Source organism: Melanostigma gelatinosum, assembly GCF_949748355.1.
Source record: "Melanostigma gelatinosum genome assembly, chromosome: 3".
NCBI classification, from domain to species: Eukaryota; Metazoa; Chordata; class Actinopteri; order Perciformes; family Zoarcidae; genus Melanostigma; species Melanostigma gelatinosum.
This window is the reverse complement of record NC_136636.1, coordinates 18,198,856-18,224,735: the sequence shown is the minus strand read 5'-3', so window position 1 is coordinate 18,224,735 and position 25,880 is coordinate 18,198,856. Positions and strand designations below refer to the sequence as shown.

The 25,880-nt window shown below is 40.4% G+C and overlaps 1 protein-coding gene across 8 annotated transcripts in view; it reads left to right on the top strand.

Moving 5' to 3' along the window:
• atp2b2 (ATPase plasma membrane Ca2+ transporting 2) overlaps positions 1-9,435 on the top strand; it is a gene marked incomplete at its 5' end in the record, with an annotated part of 60,403 nt that extends 50,968 nt beyond the window's left edge. For 7 of the 8 annotated variants that reach the window (XM_079265408.1, XM_079265406.1, XM_079265404.1 and 4 more), the window contains 9 exons: positions 620-799; positions 915-1,002; positions 1,198-1,304; positions 2,281-2,472; positions 2,716-2,929; positions 3,050-3,261; positions 3,343-3,450; positions 3,618-3,800; positions 8,926-9,435. In XM_079265408.1, the coding sequence (XP_079121534.1) occupies positions 620-799; positions 915-1,002; positions 1,198-1,304; positions 2,281-2,472; positions 2,716-2,929; positions 3,050-3,261; positions 3,343-3,450; positions 3,618-3,800; positions 8,926-9,234 (1,593 nt within the window). In that variant the 3' untranslated portion in view covers positions 9,235-9,435. Of the gene's footprint in view, positions 1-619; positions 800-914; positions 1,003-1,197; positions 1,305-2,280; positions 2,473-2,715; positions 2,930-3,049; positions 3,262-3,342; positions 3,451-3,617; positions 3,801-5,793; positions 5,887-8,925 lie in introns of all 8 variants that reach the window. The other variant, XM_079265401.1, reaches the window with a different exon arrangement.
• Positions 9,436-25,880: the final 16,445 nt, after the last annotated feature.

The window sequence follows — 25,880 nt, the reverse complement described above, 5'->3', positions numbered from 1 at the left end:
CAAGTGTCTGTTAGTGTGAAGTGGGAAGTATGCATATTCCTTCCTCCGTGTGTGTGGCAGTGAACATGTGTGTGTCAGAGAGACAAAGAGACGCAGGCCTATGTGTATGTGCAAAAGAAGGAGTTATTGTATGTGACCATGTTTCTTTGTTTGTGTGTGGGTTTGGAGTGCAGTGCTCGCCCACACTGACCTTTGTCAGGAAGGTTTCTGAATTAATATTCAGCTTTTGCTGAATCTTGTTTGTACAAAAAGGGACAGTATATATATATATATAGCTATAGTCAATATTTTATAGTAGCAATGGATTACATGACTTCTTGTTCGTCAAAGGAGTTGATTAAAGTGCAGAAAACAATTGCCTTTGCGGTTTTCTTCAGTCTCACAGCTCTCATGCTGTAGCGTTTTTTATGGCTGCAGCAGGCAGCTGTTTTCAGCAATGAAGCCCTAAAAACTTACTATGTGTTACCTACACAGCACCAAATGGACTGTCAAAGTCAATGACTAGCTCGAGCGTTTAGCAGCAAAAAGCAAGACATGTGTCTCAGGAGTTAGTGGAGACCCAAATAAAGAGCCCAAAGGAGAGTGAATATCTGATATCTGTTCTTGAATCACTCATTAGGTGCCCGATGCTATCAAGAGCTGCCAGCGTGCCGGCATCACAGTGCGCATGGTGACAGGAGACAACATAAACACCGCCAGGGCCATAGCCATCAAGTGTGGTATCATCCACCCCGGAGACGACTTCCTCTGTATCGATGGCAAAGAGTTCAACAGGAGGATCCGCAATGAGAAAGGAGAGGTACAGTAACTCTGTCGGAGTGGGAGAGGCTGAGCTCAGACGACACAAAGATACCTCTCTAAACCTAAATCGTAACCACCTGTCCTTTTATTTCTGTCTGTGGTTGCATGCCCAGGTGGAGCAGGAGCGTGTTGACAAGGTTTGGCCTAAACTCCGAGTTCTGGCCAGATCTTCCCCAACCGACAAGCACACACTCGTCAAAGGTGAACTGGTTGCACTGTTTTCATATTCATTACTGCTGATCGAAATTAAACTCACCTTGTCTTAACATTGGTCGTCTGCTTTGCTGTTTATATAATTTGTCAGAGTTTCGCAAAGGCCATAACTAACTGACGTTATTTGGTCAAGATTGTTGTCGTTCAGATGTGTTGAGTGTATTTGCACTGTGTGTTTGATAGGCATTATTGACAGTACTACCACAGACCAGAGGCAGGTGGTGGCTGTGACAGGAGACGGGACCAATGATGGACCTGCACTAAAGAAAGCTGATGTCGGATTCGCCATGGTGAGCAAACCCTATTTTATTTTAATTAATTTGTATATTTGTCTGCCTTGCTTGCTTACTCAACATCTGCATACATCTTCTTCACCTCTGCAGTATGTAGGGTTTCTTCTTAGGATCTCTGCCTCTGCCTGTGTAGATTAGGAGCTCCCCCTAGTGGATGTCTGAGATCACAGTTTCTCTGCAGTATACTGTATATTACTTTTCAAAAATACAATATTTGGTATTCATTTTTTTCTTCTACATCTGCTCTCCTCACAAATTAAATAATTTGGCTCATCCACAGCACCATTTTCCTCCCTGGTCCAATCTCTTAAAGTCCCCAACCTAATTTCATGCTCCTGTAATCAAACCACCAAGACACACACACACACTGACTCTAAATGAGTCTGCATCATGATGAGGGATGTCCCGGTATTGGGCTAATCAAGGCATTCTTAACTGATCGATAATGGCAATATATTGAGCCCGATCCGATCCTTTGTTTTACATCAAATATGACACAGGTGTTGTTATTTGCAAAGCAAAAAGATTACATGGAGGCTTCCTTGTTTTATACTTTTTGTTTTAGAGGGAAAAAAAATCAAGTAATAATAATAATTGGATGCAAGTGGTTTTCTTTGTTAATGCAATGCAGAGCTATTCAGTTGTCAAACTTATACATAACTTTCATGTACTTGAAGGGTGCACTGTGCAGCTATGTTATCTATGAAGTTAGAAGTAGGCCTATCAGATAGGGACTCGGTATCGGCATGTACTCAATATCAAAAGACTGAGATCAAGATTGGGAGCAAAAAAGAATTTAATTGGGACATCCCTAATGATCATTATCCATCATTATAACTGACTCCTGTCCAGAGTCCAGTTTTTTTCCCAGTGGCTGCAGAGGTGATTTAGACGGATTAAGTGTAGGAATAGTGCAATGTGATGCAATAGATTCTACTTTCTTTATGACTGCACCTTCTCTGCTCTCCTCCAGGGTATTGCTGGTACAGATGTGGCCAAGGAGGCGTCAGATATCATCCTGACTGATGATAACTTCAGCAGCATCGTTAAAGCAGTAATGTGGGGCCGGAACGTCTATGACAGCATCTCCAAATTTCTCCAGTTCCAGCTGACTGTCAACGTTGTGGCCGTCATAGTGGCTTTCACTGGCGCCTGCTTCACACAGGTCAGAGGCGTGTGTGTGTAAATATGGGCATGTGATTGGGTTGTATTCGCATAACTGTATTCTGTTCTGTAATTCAAAAGCAGTTGAGTGAAATACTTCAAGCAAAACAAAGGAGATAATTAATTGCAGACGTGTGAAAAAAGTGAATTAGTTACTGCAGAAGTAGTGGTTATTAGTTTCTTTTCACCCCTCCTTGTGCTGACATTTTTTCTTTTTTTTCTGATCTCCCTTACATTTGCGCAGGATTCTCCTCTTAAGGCCGTGCAGATGTTGTGGGTGAACCTGATCATGGATACGTTTGCATCTCTGGCCCTGGCCACAGAGCCTCCCACAGAGGCTCTGCTTCAGAGGAAGCCATACGGTCGCGACAAGCCTCTAATCTCCAGCACCATGACGAAGAACATCCTGGGACACGGAGTCTATCAGCTCATCATCATTTTCACACTGCTCTTTGTTGGTACGGACCATTATTTTGCTCTGCAGTACACCAGGGGATCTGCACCTTAATGATGTGTCAGGAAATGGATTCAGAGTTAATGACACCACTCTAATTGTGTATTACCCCCCCACACCGTAGGAGAGAAGATCTTTGACATTGACAGCGGTCGTAGTGCTCCTTTCCACGCCCCTCCATCTGAGCACTACACCATCATCTTCAACACCTTCGTCATGATGCAGATCTTCAACGAGATAAATGCCCGCAAAATCCACGGAGAGAGGAACGTCTTCGATGGTATCTTCAGGAACCCCATCTTCTGCACTATTATTGTTGGGACCGTTGCTGTGCAGGTAAGCAGGTTATTTTTGGTTGGTTATTATCATACGTTAGATGTGATATATTTTCATGACTTGTGCTTTGCTTTTTGCAAGATTGTCATTGTGCAGTGGGGAGGGAAGCCATTCAGCTGTCAACCTCTGAACCTGGAAAAGTGGATGTGGTGTATTTTCCTCGGACTGGGAGAGCTTGTCTGGGGACAGGTAACATGCAAACTCATCCGGCGCTGTCTTTCTGATTTCCGCTGTGCTTGGTTTCTTGCTTTAATTCTAGTTTGCCATGTTTTTACTCTTCCTCTTTGTATCTCTACTGTACTGGGTGCTTGTCACCTTCCCTTTTGACCTGGTGCTCTGTCTCCTCTATGGGTTAGGTGATAGTCAGCATACCCAATAGCAAGTTGCGTTTCCTGCGGAGGGCTGGCCAGTTAACGCAGAAAGATGAGTCACCAGAGGAGGACCCAAATGAAGATAATGAGGAGATTGACCATGCAGAGAGGGAGCTGAGGAGAGGACAGATCCTCTGGTTTAGAGGACTCAACCGCATTCAGACTCAGGTGAGGGCACAAGTTCAATCCCCAAGTTGCGATTTGTTGTTTGATTTCACAGAGAGATTTTGCTTCTTCCTGAAAGAAAGAGAAGGTTTGATTGAACAGGGTCACTCTTATCACTTGTATCTTCACTTAATGATGAAATGTTTTTGTGTAGTCAGTTCAGCAGCAATAAATAGCAACCAGATCAAATTTCACCAGGTTGTTTTCTGACGTGGCTTCTTGTTTCACTTTTTGTCTGTCTTTGTCATATAATCCATTTTTATTTGGACGTAGCACGACCTCAGATAAAAGCTGAGAAGCCTAAGAAGAGGCGCTAGACTATGTTATATGTTCTTTGTGTTAGTCTGTAACAGCCTTAAAGTCATTTTATCTCAAGATGGTATTTAGGTACATGAAGATGCAGCTTTGGCTCTCTGGACTGAACCATCACGCGTGTGGACCTGTGGAAGCTCGACAATCAATCCTCACGGGTTGAATGCAGCTGGACAAGAGTCACTGAATTGTTCTCACTGTGACCAACTCTGCACACCGTTATCACTGTGATATTCAAGAAAGTGTTGCTTCTGTGTTAGACTTGATTTCATTTCGCTGATGTGTCACTAATGGTCCAGGGTGAAGCTATCCCGAGACATGATACTGTCATCCTACAGAGGCAGCCGAACATGGCTAAGTTAAAGAACAAATACGGGTGAAAGGGTTTATATGGGTTCCGTATTAAAGGAGAACTGAGGTTTATTTAACTAAAACAAGCAGGTGACATCAATAAAGATGGGTCTAACGAGGCAACAGGCAGTGGTCAGATGATCAAAAAGGTTTTACACAAACCCCTCAGATTCTTAAGATTTATTTGGAAGAGAAAAAGAAAACTAACTATGAAATTACAACACAGAGTCTTTGTTTTACACATTCAACACAAGTTACAGACCAACTTCCTGGTTGAGCTTTGACCTACTATACTTGCTGGAGTTCTGCACACTTAAAGGTTTCCTTTGTAATGGCGGATTATTTGCAACTATATGCAGTAGGTTCACTCAGTTTCACTTTTACTGCAGAATAAGGTAAATAAACAAATCTGGCAACCTGTCAATACGTCTGACCATTTGTTGCTCTGTTGTTGCCACCCTTCAGAATTTCAGTCATTATTTAGTGAGAACAATTTCATCATAATCAATAGAACCAATCAAATCAATGCAAAAATAGGACTTTGTACAAAAGATGCACTAAACCAGAGTTTTTCACTAGTTCATGAAGTAAAATCAGTGGAAAGGCCACCGAACAAAATACCTTGAATAATGTAAATGACTACATCTGTATTCTTTGCATCTTTGAAAGGGTCGGATCACACAAAGTAGCAAACTCATTCTCTGCCTTACTTCCTATAGCATCTAGGAAAAGAAAAGGCCGCCTAAATACAAAGGAGGTGAAGGGAATTTAGTTCTGTGGTGCTGACGACATTGAAACATTACGCTTGAAATATTCACCAGCAACACCTCTTTCCAGAAATAATGGCACCATTACTCTGGATAATCCACCAAGTATACTGTCAGCAGTCTTCATTGGATTACTTCCTCAGTAAAAGTAGTCCCAGTTCAAACTGTTCTCAGTGAGATCTGTGGATAATTTATAGAGCAGTGTGGGACATTGTTTCTGGAAGTCGCTGTTCATTTTTTTTCATACTGTGCGCACGTAGTTAAAAACTCATTTACCTCCATTGTTTTTGGTTGGTTGCAGAAATCTTGCGGCGAGGTAAGAGAGATGTTTTTTTTTATTTGGGTGAACTTACCCTTTGAGTCAAATTGAAAAATTTTTGGATGAGGGGATACTATACCCTGACCTCTAGATGTGTCCCCCCCCCCACCCCCATCGTGTCATGATTGAGACACGTTGTACTCCCTTTACCATCCAAAGTCACCCAGCAAGTCAACCTGTGTTACCATTTGGTCTCTGTCACTCTGAGCAGCCATTTGTCCTCTCCTGTTCCGCTCTCCTCCCACAGATTGATGTAGTCAACACCTTCAAGAGTGGCACCTCCTTTCAGGGGGCGGGGGCTCTGAGACGCCAATCATCCACCACCAGCCAGACCCAGGATGTAACCAATGTTTCTAGTCCTAGTCACGTGTCCTTGTCCAATGCCCTTTCCTCTCCTACAAGCACTACTGCTGCTACTGCTCCTCCCACTACTGGCCGTGAGTTAGAACTCTGTCAGTCTGCTTCTCTGCTCTCTTTGCTTCAGAGGTGCCATCATGTCATGAAGTTATTTTTCTCTGCACATTGTCTGGCTTGTAATTCTTACAACAAATTACCTTGACACTCTCCATTTTGGGGTTGGCATCTCTGAAGAGTTTTTTTCTTTCTTGCTATCTGCTTTTTTCATTTCCTGTCTTTCTCTTTTGTCTTTTTGCTGTTCATACTGGATTTCAAATTCATCTTGAGATCTCCTCCCATGCTTGGGTGTACTGTCGTCTCATTGGTGAATGTGTGTTTGTTTCCTCAGAGTGCTAGGAGCGCAGGACTAAGGGTGATACCCACGGCGTGACATTTCAGGTTGTGAGTTTGTCTCCCTCTGCTCATCCCCCATCCACCATCCCATTCTCCAATCCGTCCATTTTTATTTCCCGACGGACATTAATGTGAACTAATTCCAATCAACTCACCAAAGGACTGGGTAAACATTCAAGTATAAGCTGCAGTGTTGTCTTATTTCATCTGTGAGTTTGCTACTGATGAGGTAAATCACACATTGAGCGGATGCAAATTTTTACCTGCTATTCTCCAGCTGACGCATAAAGGAAAACATAAAGGATGCTACTAGTTCGTGTGCCAGACCTAATAAAAAAAACCTGCAATAGCCACTTTCAAAATGTTCTTTCAAAAGGGGATCCCAAAAGGTGCAACTAAAATCTAACCACAAGAGGTCACTGTCAATATCAGGGACTATACTTAATTATTGTGTCCACTTCCATCTTCTCTTTCTTCCTCTCATTTTTACCTTGTCTCTAATATTCATCTACGGATGAGAATCAGATGTAAAACTCTGCCGAGGATTGTGTGGACAGAAATGGAGAATCACCATGAAGCAGCGCTGCACCGATGATTCATCCCGTCTTGTCGCTTCATACTGACAGTATAGTTGACGGTCATGTTGCCATAGTTACGGACATAGATCCTCTGCAGCACCAGCGATGTAAATTCACACCCCCCCCCCGCCCCCCCCCCACCCGTTTCTAACACCCCCATCAGTGTTACTTGTCAGACATCCTGTCACATGCACTCATCCCGACAGGCTCCTCTTATTATTTGTATCATCTGCTTTGTCTCTTTATACGCTACTCTGCCACGGTTACAAGAGTAGAAGTACAACAATATTTACAGAATATACTGTCCTCCCAGCTAGTAGAAAACTCAATATCTATGAGGCTTTCAATGCACTGTTCATGTCTTTTAAATCATCTTCCCATGGGAAAGTTAAAAACTGTTGTACATTGTAACATTATTGTACCAATATTTTTTGTTCCAAGAATTTTTTTAATATTCAGAGCTAAAATTATTGATGAGAAAACTATTTTGACATTCGGTAAATCGTTGAATTCATTTATCAACACAAAACATTGACTTACGAAAGTCTTTACTTTTTATCCCCTCTGTTTTATATCAAGATAAATTGACTGCTTTTGGGTTTCTAATATGTATATAAATATATGTATATTCCTGCATTTGAGGCCCATGAATGACAATTAGAGAATCAGCATTTTTCACTTACGTTTTAATATATCTGAGAGGATAGATTTCAGTAGCTTTGGGATAAAATGTTCCCATAATAAACACTATATTTATGGCTTCGGCTCAACAAAATACTGACAAAAAAGTTTAGGGTGAGACAATATATACACATAATTATCCTACAGAAGTCATTTCAGGTGAACATTATTGATGCAAACATGATGACATGATACCCCTTTTGTAACTTTTGTATACACCCCAATGTGCTATCATGAGTCAATGTCTCATGTAAAAACAAATGATGTCGTTGTAGCTGCTGTCAAATTTTGTTGTAGATGCATTGTAGATGCAGATAGGGTTTGGATTAAAACAGCGCTTTCCTAAAATCCATAAATACTATCTGTACTATCTGTACCAAGGTTCACGTAGTTGCTTGGGACCTATACTTGAGTGCTTACTTAGATGTGCATGGAGTTGAAAGCTGTCAGACCTCTGACAGTAAACTTATTATTTTCATTATCCACTTCCATTTGTTTTGTGTCAGCAGTCTGTGTGCCGGTGTCCACTTCTTCACGGTCCGGTTGTCTTTTGGCATGTGATTTTTGTGTTTACCTCTTATTTACTTCCTGTGTTTATAACATGTTAATAACCTACTGTGTTGGCTCTAAATGCCTCTGATTTTTTTTTTTTGGGGGGGGGGGGTTGACGTTTTGTTGTGAGTTTTACACTGCAATGCTTGTGTTGACCCTCCTCATGCAGAGTTTGACTCTCTCCATTGCTCTGTTTTGGACCATGCTTCACACCCACCCTGTGCTATATGTGTGTGTCCCATTCAGAGTCTGTGTGGATATTGTCCCAGACAGTGTTCTGGTAACTCCAGAAGTTTTTAAACCACCTGATTTGGATCTCTCAGATCCAACCTCCTTCCTTCTTACTGACCTCGTTCACCAGATTTCTTCAAACCTGCATGTGATATTCTCCTTTCATTTTTTTCTGTGAGCATTCCATTTATTAACGTGGCTTGTTTCTAGGTATACAGCACATTGGACTAAAGCGTATACTTACAACGAGCGTTTGTGTTGCTTTGGTATTTTTGTTTCTTGAAATGTATGATTTTGTTTTGTTTTTACGAGTGTGTTCCTCACGGCTTTACTTAGTGCACGCCAAAATCGAGTGACTTGTGAACCGTAGTCATGTTGTGAAAGCAGAACACAGACTGCAGTTGTTCTTCCTCCTTTACCTTCTCCTTCACCTCTTTATCCTCAATTGAGAGGCTCTCTCCTTCCCCTCTGTCCCTTCTCTCCTCCTCTTTTCTCTCATCCCGAGGGTCCTTCCCACCCTTCCGTTTTGTCTCTGACATCACCTCTCATTGTTTTTCTTCTCTTTCCTCCCTTTTTTTTAACAACAGATCCGCGTTGTGAATGCATTCCGTAGTTCTCTCTATGAAGGCCTGGAAAAACCAGACTCCAGACCATCTATCCACAACTTCATGACACACCCCGAGTTTAGGATAGAAGACTCCACGCCCAACATCCCGCTCATCGACGACACGGATGATGATTCTGCTCGGAGGATGAAGTACTCCAGCCAGCCCTCATCCCCCAACAAGAATAACAACGCCATCGACAGTGGCATCAATCTCACCATCGACACCAGTAAATCAGCCGCCTCCTCCGGCCCCGCCAGCCCTCTTCACAGCTTGGAGACCAGCCTCTAACCCTGATCCTAACCTCAGCTCTAACCTCTAATGTCGTTTCCTTGCAGTCTGGGGGCACCTTATCTAATTCCTCCAGATATTTAACTGCAACCTTACACCTTGTCACCCCCCAAATTGCACCTACTCCATCTCAATTCTCATTTTCCAACCCCCCCTTACCCCCATTTACTCCCCCTCACAGGACAGGTGCTGTGACAAAATCCTCATCTTTCCTCCCTTAACCTTGAGCTCTTAAAGCTCTCTCTGCTCCTCTCGAAATGGAGAAAATCTAAAGTAATATGACGCGGTGAAAAGAAAAACAAACTGATCATACAATCAAAAAAGTGCAACAAAGCCACACAACCTACACAGCCATCGTGCTTTTGTGGTTGTGTGTGTACGGTGACGGCGGTGGCTGTGTGTATGACTATATGCGTGTTAGCATGTACTGTATAAGTGTGCCGCTGACTGCACATGTGTATGACTGTGTCTTTAGTGGCATCGGGAGGAGGACGATGAGGAAGGAGACACTGCTGAGAGGAGTAAAAATCACAAAACAGGACAGACTCCAAACTCCCCTTACACTCCCTCTCCTCAACAGTAACATTGTCAATACTGATAATAGTTTAAATTAAATTGAAAAACATTGTTATTATTATGATTCTGATTATTATTGTTATTATTATTATTGTTGCTCCTGCATGAATGTACATTGCTCAAGTTTTATTTTAAAGGGTTTTACTTTTATGGGAGATCTTTTGTTCAGATGGGCTCGGGCTTGCAGCGGACTACTATTTTAATGACGGCTTCTCTTAGGTTCTGGCCTGCAAAGTTCCCTCTTCTGTGTGGCATGAACATGTACCCGACTGTAAACATTTATTTCATCCATAAACAGAAATGTGTAACGAGGTGGTGGGGCTCAACTTGCACAGTAGTTTTGCAAAAGAGGAACGCAAAATAATAATGATGACGATAGCATTTATGGTATATAATCTATAAATATAAATACATATGAATATATTTAGAGAGAGTTTATCTTTGTTTGTAGGCATGTTGCCTTGTTCCTGCTTCAATGGCTCAAAATACTTTGACTTATTTATGTCTTAAAGAGAATGTAATTTGTTTACAACCTCGTAGAGATAAACTTCCTGGTTTCTAGAAGGAAAGAGGCAAAAGAAGGACCGGAGCTGCGTTGGTTACTGAAAAAAACGTGCTGGAATTTGCCTGCTATCTTTTCAAATATTGTAGATATTTTTAGAGGATTAACAAACAAAAAGAAACCAAAATATAATGGGATACGTAGTAAATGTGGAATCTTAGTATTACTCTTTATGATTGTTGGGATTGAGTTGGAGTGGCTTGCCTTTTCTAAACGGAGGCCTCCTTTTTGTGACAGAGGGGGAATATTTAATTATTTTTTTCACTTCTCTTCTTTTTTGAGTTTTTTTTTTTTGTGCTTCAGCGCTGGCCTGGGGTCAGGGCTCGAGTCAAAGGCTGATATCAGGACCTTTACACTGAACTTTCTTCCAGATAAACCTGCTTGTTCAAAGGACTTGATGTTTAAAAAATGTGTGTGACCACCAAAAAGGCTGCATTCAAGTCACATTAACATCTACAGAGTTATATTTGTCTTATCTGTGCAGCATGGAAATCAGACCTTTTTTTTTTTCTTTTGTTAAAAATTTGAAATATATTGTTACATATCTGTTGGCATTTTTAACATCAAAAAAAGGAAAACTGACACAAAAAAAATGACAAATTACAACAAACATGGAATGTTGCTTTGACTCTTTTTCTATATATAAAAAAGACGATCCTTTTCTGCACTATCTGGTTATGAATGAAAACTTCTGTGGTGTAATTCTAGATGTGCTTTTGTGTGTTTTAACCAAGCTTGTCCTTCTGCTGTCACAGAATATACAGTACTCTAGCATCTCAACTGTACTCACTAGTCGTAAACTATTTATTGTGCTTTGACCAATCAGACATTACCAGAGATAAGTTACATACAGAAGGCACATTTAAGCAGTCTTATTGCACTCAGAAGGACAAGGCCACTTAACTAGTCTGTACTATTGTTATTTCTATTACTAACCGAAGTCATTGGCAAGCATGACGTGAGAGGCTCATTATGCAACTTGAAAAGATTAACGATTTTTCGACTTAAAAAATCTTATACACTACTTCACTATATTCAACATTTATCCGAGCTGTTTTTTTTTCTTTTTTTCTATCCTCCTCTGTCATTTACCAGTCGATCCGTCCATCTGGAAAGGGTGCACAAGCTTTACCAGTCAGCTCAGGCGTGTTGAAAAAGTAATATGGACCATTTGAATAATATCTGTCTTATTTAAGTTGGAAAAAAAACTGTCTGGATTCTGATATTCTGCTTAGAAGCTGTTGATTTATTTGGTTTCCCTTTCCAGTGTTTTAACTTGACAATTTATTTGTTTATTTGTGTGTAAAAAATTAAAAACAATAAACAAAAAACAAAACAGCATTTTCAATAAAAAAAAAAGACTTAAGCCAACATTTTCCAACCACTTTTACATCCAGAAGGACATTCAGCTTTAAGAGAATACAAACACGAGTTTAAAGATAATCTTTGTAAATACAGCAATGAGTCCACTGAGGACAGAAACTCCATGCGGACTGGTGTGAAAACAGGAACTCTTCCTGACTACGTCTCCCATCATGCACCACGAGTCATACTGCCGATGCAGCTGTCTGGCTGTCAATCACTGCTCCTGTCAGAAACACTTTAAAACAACATGATTACATCCAAATCAATACTTGTGTTGTAACGACCAATGATTATGTTAACGATGATCCCGAAGATAATGATGATGATGATATCAATCATACTTCTTGCAATATACTCTCACCTGCCTCGATGTACTGTATTTATCAGCATGCAGTTTGTGGAACAAAGAAAAAGAGAAATGCCAACAGATAACTTTTTGGCACACTTAGCCATTTATGGGTAAGTGATCTAAGTGTTCATCTTGTTTTTATGATATTTTTTTATCTATACAATAATTGTAAATAAAGAACTCAATGTCTTTGTTCATTTAATACTATGCAAAAAGTCATGCTTTTCTGATTGTTACCCACCCTTAATCCTAGAGTGTGTTGCTGGAATGTTTGTGGTCTCAAAAGTTAGTAAAAAAAACAATGTGATGTAAATTATTTTTTAGCTTGAGGGAAGTAAATTGATGATGAAATTATTATTATGATACCATGAGGGGGATGCTAATAATGGTGGTGACAGTGATGATTATGATAATGATGATGATGAACTGTGACTCTTGCTGCTTGACTGTCCCATTTACAACACTCCTGACAGGAGCGCAAGTGAAAAACGAAATAAAAACCAACCAAAAAAAAATATCGAAAAATCCCTAAATAAATCTCCCAGAGCAGCATGACCCAGCATGGTGTGTCCTGGCCCCGTGTGACATGTCCTGTTCTGATTCGTTGTGCTTCACCTTTCAGTGTCAACTTTGATTGTTTTTCCATTTTCATTGTTTTGTTTCAAAAGGTTCTGCTTATAGAACATGTGTGGGGGTTTCAGTGTGATGGTCTAAAGGAGCTCTTGTTGTTATGCACCGTAAACCAGTGGGTCCCAACCTTTTTACCTCATTACCCTGTCAAGCGAGGAAATATTACGGCATCCTGATGTCCAAGGGGTTTAAGGCGATGACCATGTACAGTATTTCTTGCAACATCACTGGTTTCCTTTTGTCGCATATCATTACCATCTTTCTAACCCTTTCCTCTCAGTTTATACCGTCTCCTCTCCAATACAGGCATAAAATGTTTTTGAAAAAGTCATCCAGCAAAGTGTGAATCTGAGATTGTTACAGTAGAGGCCTGATGATGTATCACTATCCCTTATTTCATAAGAAATCAACAGCCATGTGGACGGTTCAGTGAGTCTGTACTCAGGCACTGTGGTGCTTTAAGCTGACTCCAATGACGACGCAAACCTGCTCATGTTTAGTTGGTAAACATTTTTACAATGTTCTTCTTAGTACAGTATATTAGCATGCTAACATTTACTCATTAGCACAAAATATACTCGACATAAACCAAAGTGTTGAACTAAATTTTTTTATATGAAGGTGGTATTAGATTGACAGTCAGGGGATCATCATTGTCTTTAGGATTTATCCTCTGGGGACCCAGCCCGCCCTCAGGGCGTCAAATACAGATGCACAAGGCCGTTTTTAATGTCTGTATGAGACGAACTGGGCTTTCAAGTAACTACAGTGTAAACTCATTTGCATTATTAACAGACATAGAGAATGCTCTGGGAATGTGATGGCATAATGACCGAAAAGAAATACCATACAGGGTATCTTGAAGTTCTGTTGGTGATGTTTGTGAAGTGTTTTCTGCACTTGTGATTTACGTTTTACTTGGGTTTCATATTTTTTTAAGACTAACCATGATGTTTTTTCGAAACCTAACTAAGTGTTTTTTGTTGCCTAAACCTTAGCGAGTGTTTTTGTTTGAATTCAGAGTGATAACCGTGTGTTTACTACGATGTGGTGTGTCATAGTTTGACACACTATTAGAAATGGACATCTGAAGAGCATTACAGCACGACTTAGTCTTCTTTCCATTTTTAACTAAATTGATACTGTCTGATAGTATCAGTTAGCTTTTAGACTCTGAGACTCCTCAAGCCCAAGCTGTTTGCCTATGAGAGAGAGACGGATGGATGGCAACCATGTCCCAACCCAACGTTCCTCTTGCATTTGCAAACAGTTTAGTCCGTGAAGACATGATTAATATCTAGGTGAAAGATGGAGCTTGTTGTATAATAGAAAGGTCATAGAAGGCGTCTGTGACCACTGGAGGGCAGTATTTCACTAGAGATAACTGAAGACGCCAATAGGTCGTCCCTCATCATCCGTGTGGTAATGAAGTGTCTCTTGAGCATCAATGCTCTCATAAGTGAGTGGTGCAAAGGAATCCGTTGCATCATTTCAGTCTCCAGAACTTACTTAGGTTGAACATCACTGCTGTTCACGACGAGTAGAGGGAAGACTTAAAAAGAAAAGTGTCACTGTGCTCATGCTTTTCCCTTCAGTCTGAGGTTATGAGGACTTTTGACAAGTTTGAAACTGAAGTTGAAGAACTTAATGGGAAATTTGTCTTGAATTTGTGTGTCACTTTAGTCTGAAAAAACAACTGAATGTAATAATCGTCAAGTTAAAAGACTTTCATACCATTTGAAATGATAAAACCTGCATTCATTGTTTTTTTCATCACTTGGGGCAACAAGCAATAAACACAACATCAACATATGATCACCTTCTAAAGTTGACATGGTGAATGTGTTAACAAGCAGCTGCTTATTCATTAGCAGTTAATTGAAATGAATACAGAGATAAATGTAAAGTCCTCTTCACCTACTCCTCACCAGCTTGTTGCTGGAACAGTCATGTACAGTGAGTCTATCAGAGCCTTTATGCTAAACTACAGAGGCCTGCTGCAGCTGAAAACAGCATAGATGAGAGTCGTGTGAGTGAACCAAACTTCAAAGTTGAAAACCAATACAAGGAGACGTTGAGCTGAGGGGAACTGCCAATCGGCTAATCATTTTGTACTGTACATGTGAAACATCTCGGTCGCAGTTGCCATAATTACAATGCAGGCTATTTATTTGCATTAGTCCACAATAAGATGTGGATAATTAACTGCCACACGCTGAGCAGAAATAGATCCGGGCTCACAACATAATGAGGAAACAGGGTCAGTGTGGACATAATGAATGCTGTTTGTCTGCAGGTCGATTGATGTTAATGACTATCACTCTTCACTTGACTGACCCTCATCACCAAAGTATAAATTGAACCTGTGTGTGTGTGCGTGTATTTGTATGTTAGTTTTCTGTGGTTAATTATTTTGATGACACAAGTTGCTGTTTGCAGATGTTGTGCATCGCTGTCAGCAAACAGAAAATGTATTAAATGATGTATGTATCTGCTCTAACTTAACCTTTTAAACAAGTTACCGCACCCAGCCAGCAAACTGGCTACAGTGGTAACCTAACTCAGTGGCCCTTCAAAGGCCACGGAGCCTGTCCTAACCTTACTATATTGTGTCAGTTATGAAAGGTTTTCACAATATTCCCAATAGCACATCGACTAGTATGTCCCCACTGTGCCAAATTTAAGTGGAAGTAAGTGTCAGAAAAACTTACATCATTTTAAATCTATCCATGCAGATGGTTTTATTATCACTGCCGGAAGAATCAGGTGAAGACGCATCCAGTGAATGTATCCGTGCAGCTCTATGAGAGTGGCAGCTCTGTGTCTGTCCACGGCTAATCTCCCATTCTGCTGCAACAAACTCCTGCTTGAGGAATTTTATTTTTTTAGGTGGCAAAAAGTGTTTTTTTAGGGGGCAAAAAGTGTTCAGACCTGAACACTTTTCACTAGAACTACTTTCTACGTCAATATTCTTTACAAAACGTGTTTACACCGTGTTCGGAAAATGTATCCACAGTAACAGGATATTTGGAGCAGATTCCTCTTAAATATTTTGAATGCTGAGAGAAGGCGGACGTCTTAAAGGCAGATATTTAAAGATATGGGCAATTGAAAACAAAACTATCCATATGGCTTGATAACACTTGACATAAGTGAGAATATATTTAGATTTTGCCTTATTTTACAGGTCCGTTGTTTATCAATTATTTCTTAGGGAGCTTCTTTGAAAGAGCTTTTTAATCTGGTTGAACGTTTGAAAGAAAAAGCTCCCGTTGACCCAAGACATGTTCATTAATTCATCAACAATCATTATCATCATCATTAACAGCATCATCATCATCTGTTATTGGAAGCTTTAGTTCATATATATATATGTTAAGTACAATGCAAATATCAAGCATTTGCTGTCCGGTGACTAAAATACTCTTTTTTTGTTAGCAGTCATTTTGTTAAATTTTATAGGAAATGTACTAATTTTTCATGGTCTCCATTTCTCTGCAATTTAAACAAACTAAAATAGTTATTTTTGCCTAATTTATACAGCATTATTATGAAATTTCAGAAAAACATCAAATACTGCATCACCATGTGTAATTTGAATGACCTGCCCACTTATGTAAGAGGCGTTGAAGCAGACATACCTATAAATATCATTTAGTGAAATTCTGTTGCAGGTCTTGCAAGAGGTACTATACGTGTAAGATGTATACTGTCTCAAACATTTGCTGTGAGAAGAAGAATCAGAGAACAATCAAAAACCAGAGATTTCAGTGCATTAGCATTAACCCTGTGTTAGCTTTAGCATTAGCGTGGCAGTGTGTAATAGCATCAGCATGCACGGCTGTGCCTGCTGGGGTGGCACAGCCCGTGAATTTAGAGTGGGCTCCCACAGCTCGGAAGATTAGCAGCCGAGTGCATTCAAGTCCATGTGCGAGGGCTGATTTCCAGGAAGAATAGCCCTTTATTGGGCCCCAAGATGAATCCTGCTGCTTCCCTTTTGCCCAATAGAAAGCTGCAGTAACTGACAGTCCTTTACAATCAGCCAACACTGGTGGAGGTTTTGGGTCTCTCCTTCTTTTTTTCCGCTGTTTTACTCCGAAAGGATTGATTTTGAAATTACTCTTTCTCTGCCCAGTGTGTGTGTGGGTTGGTATATTTGTGTGTATTCGTCCGTAAATGTTTGTGTGTCTGTGTTTGCGCGCAACACCGATACACAAACATAGACGCATACCGAGAGAGACAAGGACAGAGAGAAAGACACGCACACATGCACATGTTTGAATGCCAGTCTTGGCAATTGTCTTAATAGGATAAGGGGAGACTATGGTTCCTGTTGGGGGGATGGGACTGTGGGAATGACGTTAAAACACACGCTGCTTTCATGGCACTAACAGCTACGTTGTTGGTTGATTCAAAGCAAAGGACATATGTGGTGACTTGTTATCACCCTGATTGACCTCAGGGCTTTAAATATGCACACTCGCCAAAAAAAGATATGACACACCTTTGGGCAGGAATTTAACTTTTTTTGCAAAACAAAAACACAACCATAATCACAAAAGGTAATGACTCATGTGCTCAGAGTGCATTCATAGTTTTGAACTTTTATATATTTTTGTTGATGTCGGTTATTTCACACAGTGCAAAACTACGTGTCATTTAAGGAGAATGGAAGAAGTGACATTGTAGATAACTGAAGAAGGGGTTTCTGGGGGTGTTGCAATGAGGAGTTCTGACCATTAGGGGTCATCTGTGGCATAAGATTCATGAGGGCCTTCATGATAACAAGCCTGCTAGTATCTCAGTTTCCCCAACCTTTTTGGCGCATAAGCCATTGAAACAAATCAGCAATTCTACTAGAGGGATTTTGTTTTTACATTGACTTTCTTGAAGGACTTTAAGGGGCCAGAAGAGAGGAAACTATTGAGTTTTACTCAAAAGAATTAGAAAAATAAACGTATACGAGATTACAGTATTACATATCTATCTTGGTAACCCTTGGTCTCGAAGACCATCATTGATTATAGACAGACGTTACAGTCCCTCTATATATACGGCCACCTCTTATCACACAACCATAAGTCAATACTTTGGTCACATGATAATTAAACCATCTCCGTGACAATTGAGAAACTATTTGCTGATGAAGGCCATGACAAGTGTCTGAAAGCTTCCGCAAAACCTTTTGATACATGGATAGACAGAAATGTGGTTCCATAAGTTAATTTGAACAATTCATACTCAATTATATTTTCTTTTTAAAGTGAGAGTGAAACAGATTTAGCTTTTTGTTGGGTGGGATTCTTTTTTTCATTATGAATTCATCCATTATGAAAATGAATGATTCATTCAAGATCAAAATTGTCAGCAATTCGTTTTCTATCTATAGGCTTGTTGATATATATCGACTGATCATTTGAGGCAGACAGCAAATTCACACAGCAAATTCACACTTCTGACCAGACTGAGAGGAAATAATTAGAGAAAGAGTAATGAAGTCCTGGATTGCAATGAAAACCTCATGGGCTTGGACGACACATCATTTAAACAGCAGTGGTGTAACAAATATATTCAGAGTTATAAGATGCATAGCCTGGGAACACACACACATACACAAAAGTTAAACACCACATACTCATGTCTTCACGCCCAAAGACGCAATCATCCTCAATCCTCAGGTGACAGCAGATGGACAGGTGTGTGATTACCGTCCAGCCTCTAAACCTCACAGGTATAACAGCTCCCATCCCCCAGCTCATTGTGTCGATACCGAGATGTCAGCCAATGATAAGTCAAATGACAAATTCAGAGGAAAACGTGGGGGTGTCATATATCCCAGACATTTCATCTTGAGGTAAGGATGAGGCGGGGTGGATGAATGATGGTGAGAAAGAAAGAGACCACCAGCTGCCATTATTTGTATGACATCTCCAGTTTGTCTTCATCACCCACGGTCCATTGCACTCCAGGATGTACTAATAGCTCTCGCATCAAAAGGCTGTCTGGCAGGTGAGCACGGAGACGGATATAACTAAGAATAGCTGAATGTATGATTGCACATCAGGTTTAATATTATCAGTCTCCCATGAGAAGTCTGCAAGGTGAAGGGCTTGCATGAAATTATTACCTTGGTGCTCATCAAGCCAGTGACTGCGGGAGTGAAAATGACAGTCATCAATGCTGACACTTTTCTCTGCATTTGGCGTTTCTGTGAGAGAAACTTATTGTGACTGATTCTCAAATTGCAGGTGACTCCTAAGACCTCCATCCATTCTTCTACCTTCAACCTTTCTCCACCAGTCCCTGCATTTTGACTTTATTGTATTTCCATTCCTTTTATGCTCCGTGTCTGTGTTCTATGATAGCTTCATTGAAGTATGTTGAGGTTGTTTGTCATCGACTCTCAAAAATAACCCATATTAGCATTTCTGATTTGGTGTAACTTTATGGCAGAATCATTTAATCAGTTCCTTCCAAAATGCATATAACCTTTATAAAATGGTTCATATGACTTTTTTTCATCTCTCACTGCTATGGTTACGGTATGGTTTATTGGTGCTTGCTCTAAACTGCTTTCTATTCCTTTATTAGATATAGGGGAGTCATATAGGGAAGATGAGCAGGATTCTAACCAAGGATCTTACAGTAAAGGGTCATTGTTTTAACCACACAGCCACAGGGATGGATGGACATTTAGACCTGATGCTAGTGTTACTGTAGATGAAACTAAAGCTGGGGTAGACAACTTTGGAGAAACCAGCTCGAGGTAGGCTGGTAGACAGTCAGGCATACCATCCAGTCATTTCATGTTGGCCGAATGAAATGACTTCTTAGAGTCCTGCGACAGCCACAGAAACCGGATTTTTTTTTTGTCAGAGCATTTGATTTATTGATTGCTGTGCTGTGGGCTGCTTGTCTATGTTGCTGCTTTGCATGATGCTACACTAGCGCTAGTCGTTAATAGTATTAATATTCAGCAAACCAATATCAGCCTTCTCAGCTCCATTGGCATGTTTGTGGGGGTGTTGCTGGCAGGTCTCACTCACTACTGGGTGGCCTGTTGGTAGCTACTCAACACTTCCCTCTCTTGCCAGGCAGAAAAAGCTGTTGGACTCAGTAAGGTGGGGTCAGAGTGTGTGTAGTGGTGTGTGTGTGTGTGTGTGTGTATGTGTATATGCATGCCCATGTGTATATATGTGACTCATGCTTAATTATCACACTCTCATACCATGATCTGATACAGTCACACTATTGTTGTGAATGTAAATACTACCTTTTGTTGGACACCAGACTAATTGTCGCATGGGGATAAAAGAAACGCTGAATCCAAGTGGACTGAATGGATGCAGTGGATTGGCTGCAGCTTGTGTGTTGAACCTGGGTTTGGGATCTGTTGCGCTGGGCTCTTTGTTTTGCATTTCCCCTAGCTTCTTTTTTCTCCCCTTTCCCTCACAGTGTCTTTTTGTTGTTGGTTAAAATTGTGCATCAATGCAGTCTCAGGCTTTCTCAGTGAAGTGACCCATGTTTAAATGTTCTGGGGGCGTTTTGTTGAATTGCTCAAGCAAATTGCTGTTGATATGAAGATGTGGGGTGGTGTCTCTATTGAGCTGCAGGTTTATACCCTCTGGAAAGCATTAGCATAGCAAGGCATTGAATGGCAGATCTGGCTGAAGTTATGACTTTGTCTTTTGTCAGTCAACTGGGGTTCTTACCTTGAATGGGCTCAGTTCCAAACATGTTAAACATATCAAAAGAAGATAAGAGGAATGAATTCCATTAAAAAATCCTCCTATAGAATGAAGCATCAAGAAAGTTCAATCAAGAAGGCGATCGACTGAAAAATTCTGGTTCTGTGTCCGGATTGTATTTATTCTATCACACCATACAGCAGTGGTTGTCGCAGACACACCTGGTCGAGATCTGCACTCGACTGAATGCACCTTTCTAGTGGCCGTTTCCTGTTTTATTTTGTAGGTTCATTCCTCACATGTCATGTTTTACTTCCTGCCTTTGTTGGTTTTCCCGATTTTGTGATTGTCTGATCCGCCCTGAGTTTTTTCACCTGCTCTCCTTGTGTATGTGGTCTGTGGGTACTTCTGAAGTCTCTTAATTGTCGTTTCCTCGCTCCTCGATCCTCGCTTGAACCGGAAGTTGTTCTGCGCCGCCATATTGACGGCCGTCCCAAAGCTCTAATTGCTGGAGGAGCGAGGATGGAGGAGGGACCTCGGAGGAGCCATGAGCGAGGAACCACGAGAACAGGCTTCCAGGAAGTCTTTTAATGGCCGACACGCCCCCTCATTGTTCATCTGTTATGTGATTGGACGATGCAGCCGATCGGACTGGTAATATTTTTTTCAACATGTAAACAGTGAAGACGGATCGCAGATTAAACTCTAGTTTATATTTGATTAGTTTTCTGATTCACCGTCTGGTTTAAATGAATGTTCATTGTAGCTCTGAACAACAAAAGGACCTCAAACAACTTTCTTCATTTATTAGAATGATTTGTGTTTGCATGATCTGACATTTCCCTCAATTACTTTTATTATGGATAAAATTAAAGTCAGAGAGAGTTGGAGAGACAAATCACTTTTTATGTATATATATCTATACACGTATTTATATATATTTATATATATATACATATATACACGTATATATATATATATGTATATATATATATATATACATATATATATATATACGTATATATATATACATATATACATATATACTTCAAGGCAAGGCAAGTTTATTTGTCCAGCACATTTCAACAACAAGGTAATTCAAAGTGCTTCACATAAAACCATTAAAAGCATCAAAACATAAGGCAAAAGAAAAGGAGATTTAAAAAGAATTAAGAACATTCATTTAAACATTAAAAACAGTTATCAAAACACTAAAAAGCAGTGTAAGAAATTGAATACAGTGATAAAATGCAGGAAATTCATTAATATCCTTGAATGTGGTTCAATTAAAGGCAGCCGCAAACAGAAAAGTCTTCAATCTTGATTTAAATGAGCTGAGGGTCTCAGCAGACCTGCAGCTTTCTGGGACTTTGTTCCAGATATGTGGAGCAGAAAAACGGAATGCTGCTTCTCCAGTCCATGACATGTTCCACTTTTAGTCGTGCTGAACAAATCCCCTTAGCTTATGATATGATCACAACATACCGGCCTGTTGTGAGCTACTGCTTAACTGCCTGTTCTGGCAACTAATGGGTGACCAATTCATTTTTAAACTATATTCCAGAAGCCCCAAGAAGTGGATTTGTGCATTTTCTGGTTAAAGTCCAATGCAAAAATTGCTCAGGAGAAGTAAGTCAGACGTAAGTAAGAAAGAAGTAAGTGTTCTGTTTGTCTGTTGTTGTTGATTTCCAACTTTTTCAGTGCTAATGTGAAATAAGGAACATGGAAAACTGCTCTGAAGCCAACGATTAAAAACAATGCATGGTGCTACTTACGGTTGTTGTTACAGTTTGTTGCACAATGAGTGAGAAACCAACGTTTTCTGTGTAAAGAGCAAAAGCATGAACCTATTTAATGCATGTTTCACCACTGAGTGAAAATCAAATTTTCTATAGAGATTCAGCATTCACTAAACAATGAAAGAAAACTCTCACTGTTACATAAGATATTGTGAGAAGAGAGTGAGAGAGATGCAGACAGACAGCTTAGTCCACCCGTCTCTGTCCTTCATTTGTCATTTTGATTCCATCCTTTCTGTCTTTCTGCTTCATTTCTACTACTTTCCCTTTTGTATTCCATCTACTTCTCTGCCTCTTACATACAGTTATTTCAGTCCACCTATCTAATCTCTTGGCTTATTTTCTCTACCACTCACAGCACCTTGTAAAAGACTGTTGGTAGGTATCATAGCAACAAGTCTTGTTTTCCCCCAGTGTCCCAACTGGACAGCAAAGTGATGTGTTCCCCGTGACTTTAACAACCAATGGAACAAAAAGTCTGTGGTCCCTTGGGACCGAGGCGGCCAATCCCTTTGAAGCATTTTGCTTGTTCTGGAGTCAGTAGGCCAGGAGGATCGTGGTTGAAGAGAATGACCTGTAGCCGTCTTGTCAACAGACAATCCAGTGCTGGAGATGAAAGGTTCTCCATTTCTAACACATCTTCTGGGGGCAATCTCTCTCACATCACAGTCCACAACTCACTCTTGACCTTCCTAAAGTGTTTGTCACTGCATCAGATGGGGTCAAATGTTTTTTTGTGTACTTGTATCACCACACTCGTTACACCGCAGCAACATGCAGCACTTTTTTGAGGAATAAATCTGACCAATCATAAAAAGAAGCGCATGAAAGTTGTATCCGCATCAAGCATTCCCCCTCTGATAATGTTGTACAGGGCAACACAAATAAAGGACTTGACTCTGCCTGAAAAGCACAGGGAGTGTTTGCCAGCCGCTTTGGGTGGCCATACTTTTTATGCAGGCCACTTCCTTTAAGCTTCAAATGACAAGTGACCCTTTCGTGAAGGGATTCATAGAGACTAGGTCAAGCTTTTAGAGTCAGGGGAGTTCCTAGTGCACCGAGTCTATCACGCCTGGAAACCAGGCAATCAACTGGTGTATGAACAGACCCTACAAACCATATAAACTCTTTTTTTAAGCCCATAGCAAAGAATTGTTCTTCAAGCAGCATGGGTTATTAAGACTTTATGATGGGCTGATCATTCATCATTAGCCAGTGACAACAACAATCCAATGTTTTCAAACGAGGAGATCCGTTCATATTGTATGCTCGGGCGCAGAGCGACTTCTAGATGGGACAAAGAGGTGTGAGTTTGTATGCTCAGAGCAAAGCCTCAGGAGCAACTGCTTTGACAAAAGGGAAGCAGACTGTTGACATCAATTCATAAATCAAACAGGGTCGCTGCCTCTTTGGAGATCGAGACTTGTCTTCCCACATTTCTTCAACCAACAACGACCTCAGGTGAAAAAAAAAGTGTAGACAGCTGATTTATAGGCTGATAACATGTGATAAACTAATATTTAAAGATGCTGATATATCGGCGGGGTTCTAACGCAGATTTTATATCATATTTTCCCTAAAATTATTTTGTCATGTTGTTATTAACAATATAGGCAGGATAAACTTGAGAGACACCAGACACAAAGCTGTATTCAGGGGTCTTCATTTCTCGACTAATCTTACGTAGGAGAATAGCATTAAATTAATTCTGAATGTCCCAATTGTGTTATATTTAACAAAGACTTTCCTACAGTACAATTTACAATTCAGACACAAAGTCTCACTGTATAATGTAACTCACTATTCAAAATAATCCAACAAGACTTCAACAAATATACGTTACTAACATATATAGTGCATCAACCAAATAAAAAGGCCTTAAAACCATGTTACAGTATATCCGTTTGGTGGATTAATTCAGTGCTTAAATAACTGTAGTGGTAACTCTTCCAATAATACAAATGAAATAAAACAAACAAACCCACATGCAGTTAATTCCAATACAACTTAAACCATTTGGCACGTTAATATCAATTGAAATGGTGTATTATACCTCAATATACAGACTACATTCTATCTTTGTGCTATAAGCAAGTGCACATGTGGAGGCGGCAATCAACCCCATACAGCACAACAAACGAAAATAAACTTTCAAACAATTGTTTGGTACCATGCACACAAACTGAATGTCCTCCAACACGATTGATAACAAAATATATATCTGTTAGATGAACTTGTCAGGCTTTCAGGAAGTATTAGCCTTGCTCATGCCAGCTTATCATCATTCAGCAGCAAACATTAGACCTAGCTGTATCTGACTTCTATACAAACCTAGTAATGCATGTCTTTCGACCGTTTTGTACAGAAATAACATTTTATATTTACCCACATGGAAGAGAGCTCAACTGGGAGGGCGACAGGTGAGTCGCTCGAAATATAGCACTCTTCACTTCCTGTTTTGCTTTTCACCTGTTGACGCACCTCTTAATATTACTTCCTGGAGAGGGTACCCTAATTGTGCGTTCACACTAAACGCGGCGAGAATTATTTTCTCGAGTAGATTACATACAAAGTCTATACACAGACGCGATGAGACTGGCGCGGCGCCAATTTGCGATGGTGCGGCGCAATTGCCGCGAATTCGCGTCCAACGCCAAATTGCCCCAAACGCGTGAGTTGAAGTTTTTCAACTTTGGCGAAATATTCGCATTACGCCCCGACGCGATAGCCTATCAGCGTTGAGATGTTTCTCCTGTTATCACTGACTTCCTGCCGTTGTTGAATCAGGAAATAAATACTGTAGCCGTCTGTGTTCACCCAGAGCTCTACGATATCTCATATCAATAGAGACCGGACCAAACTATGTGTATACATGTGTGTGTGTGTAAACCATACGGTACAAACAATGAATAGATGCTGCCGTATTTACGTCTACGTGACGTTATTGAGTGTTGGTGGAGCTGCTACGATGTTAGCATAGCCTAGCACCGATCCATTTGCGCTCCATTGAGGAGACAAGTAGCCTACAAATCGGCATCATTACGTAGTTATTTCGGAGTCCCTTTTTGTCGGTTTATTGCCGTTAAATCACAGCCAAATCTGTTTATTTTGTGTTCATACAGCTGTAGTAAACAGCGATGTGTGGCTTGCTAGACACAGTGAATACAGCTCGATAAAATCCACAGAGCTCCTCTGGACTTATGAACCAGACATGACGCCGTTTACTTTCCCGGGATATCTGTGACTTCCACAACACGTACTAAGCAGAAATAGAGGTTATTTTTTCCATGGTTAACTGACGCGAATTTGGTGTGAACACGGCATTAGGCACAGCACCAAATAATGGCTTTAGTGTGAACATCATCAACTAAAGGCTACATTTACATTGAAGACTTTAGCTCTGAAAACTCATTATTCGTTCATAATTATGAACATTTTGACAATGGGTCATCCTCACTTTGTTAACTTGCCATCTTCGTCGGAGAAATTCAGAATGAGCTATTTCAGCTAATTACACAGTGCTTTACATGCCAACCTGCAACTTGCCAGCCAACCAACCTTGCTGCCATTCATCTGCACACACCAGTTAGTTTAAACAAGGCTGCAGATCTTTGTTGATTAAGTGTTTGTTATATTGTCAGAATGGACATAATTATCAGAATAAAACCCAGATTAAA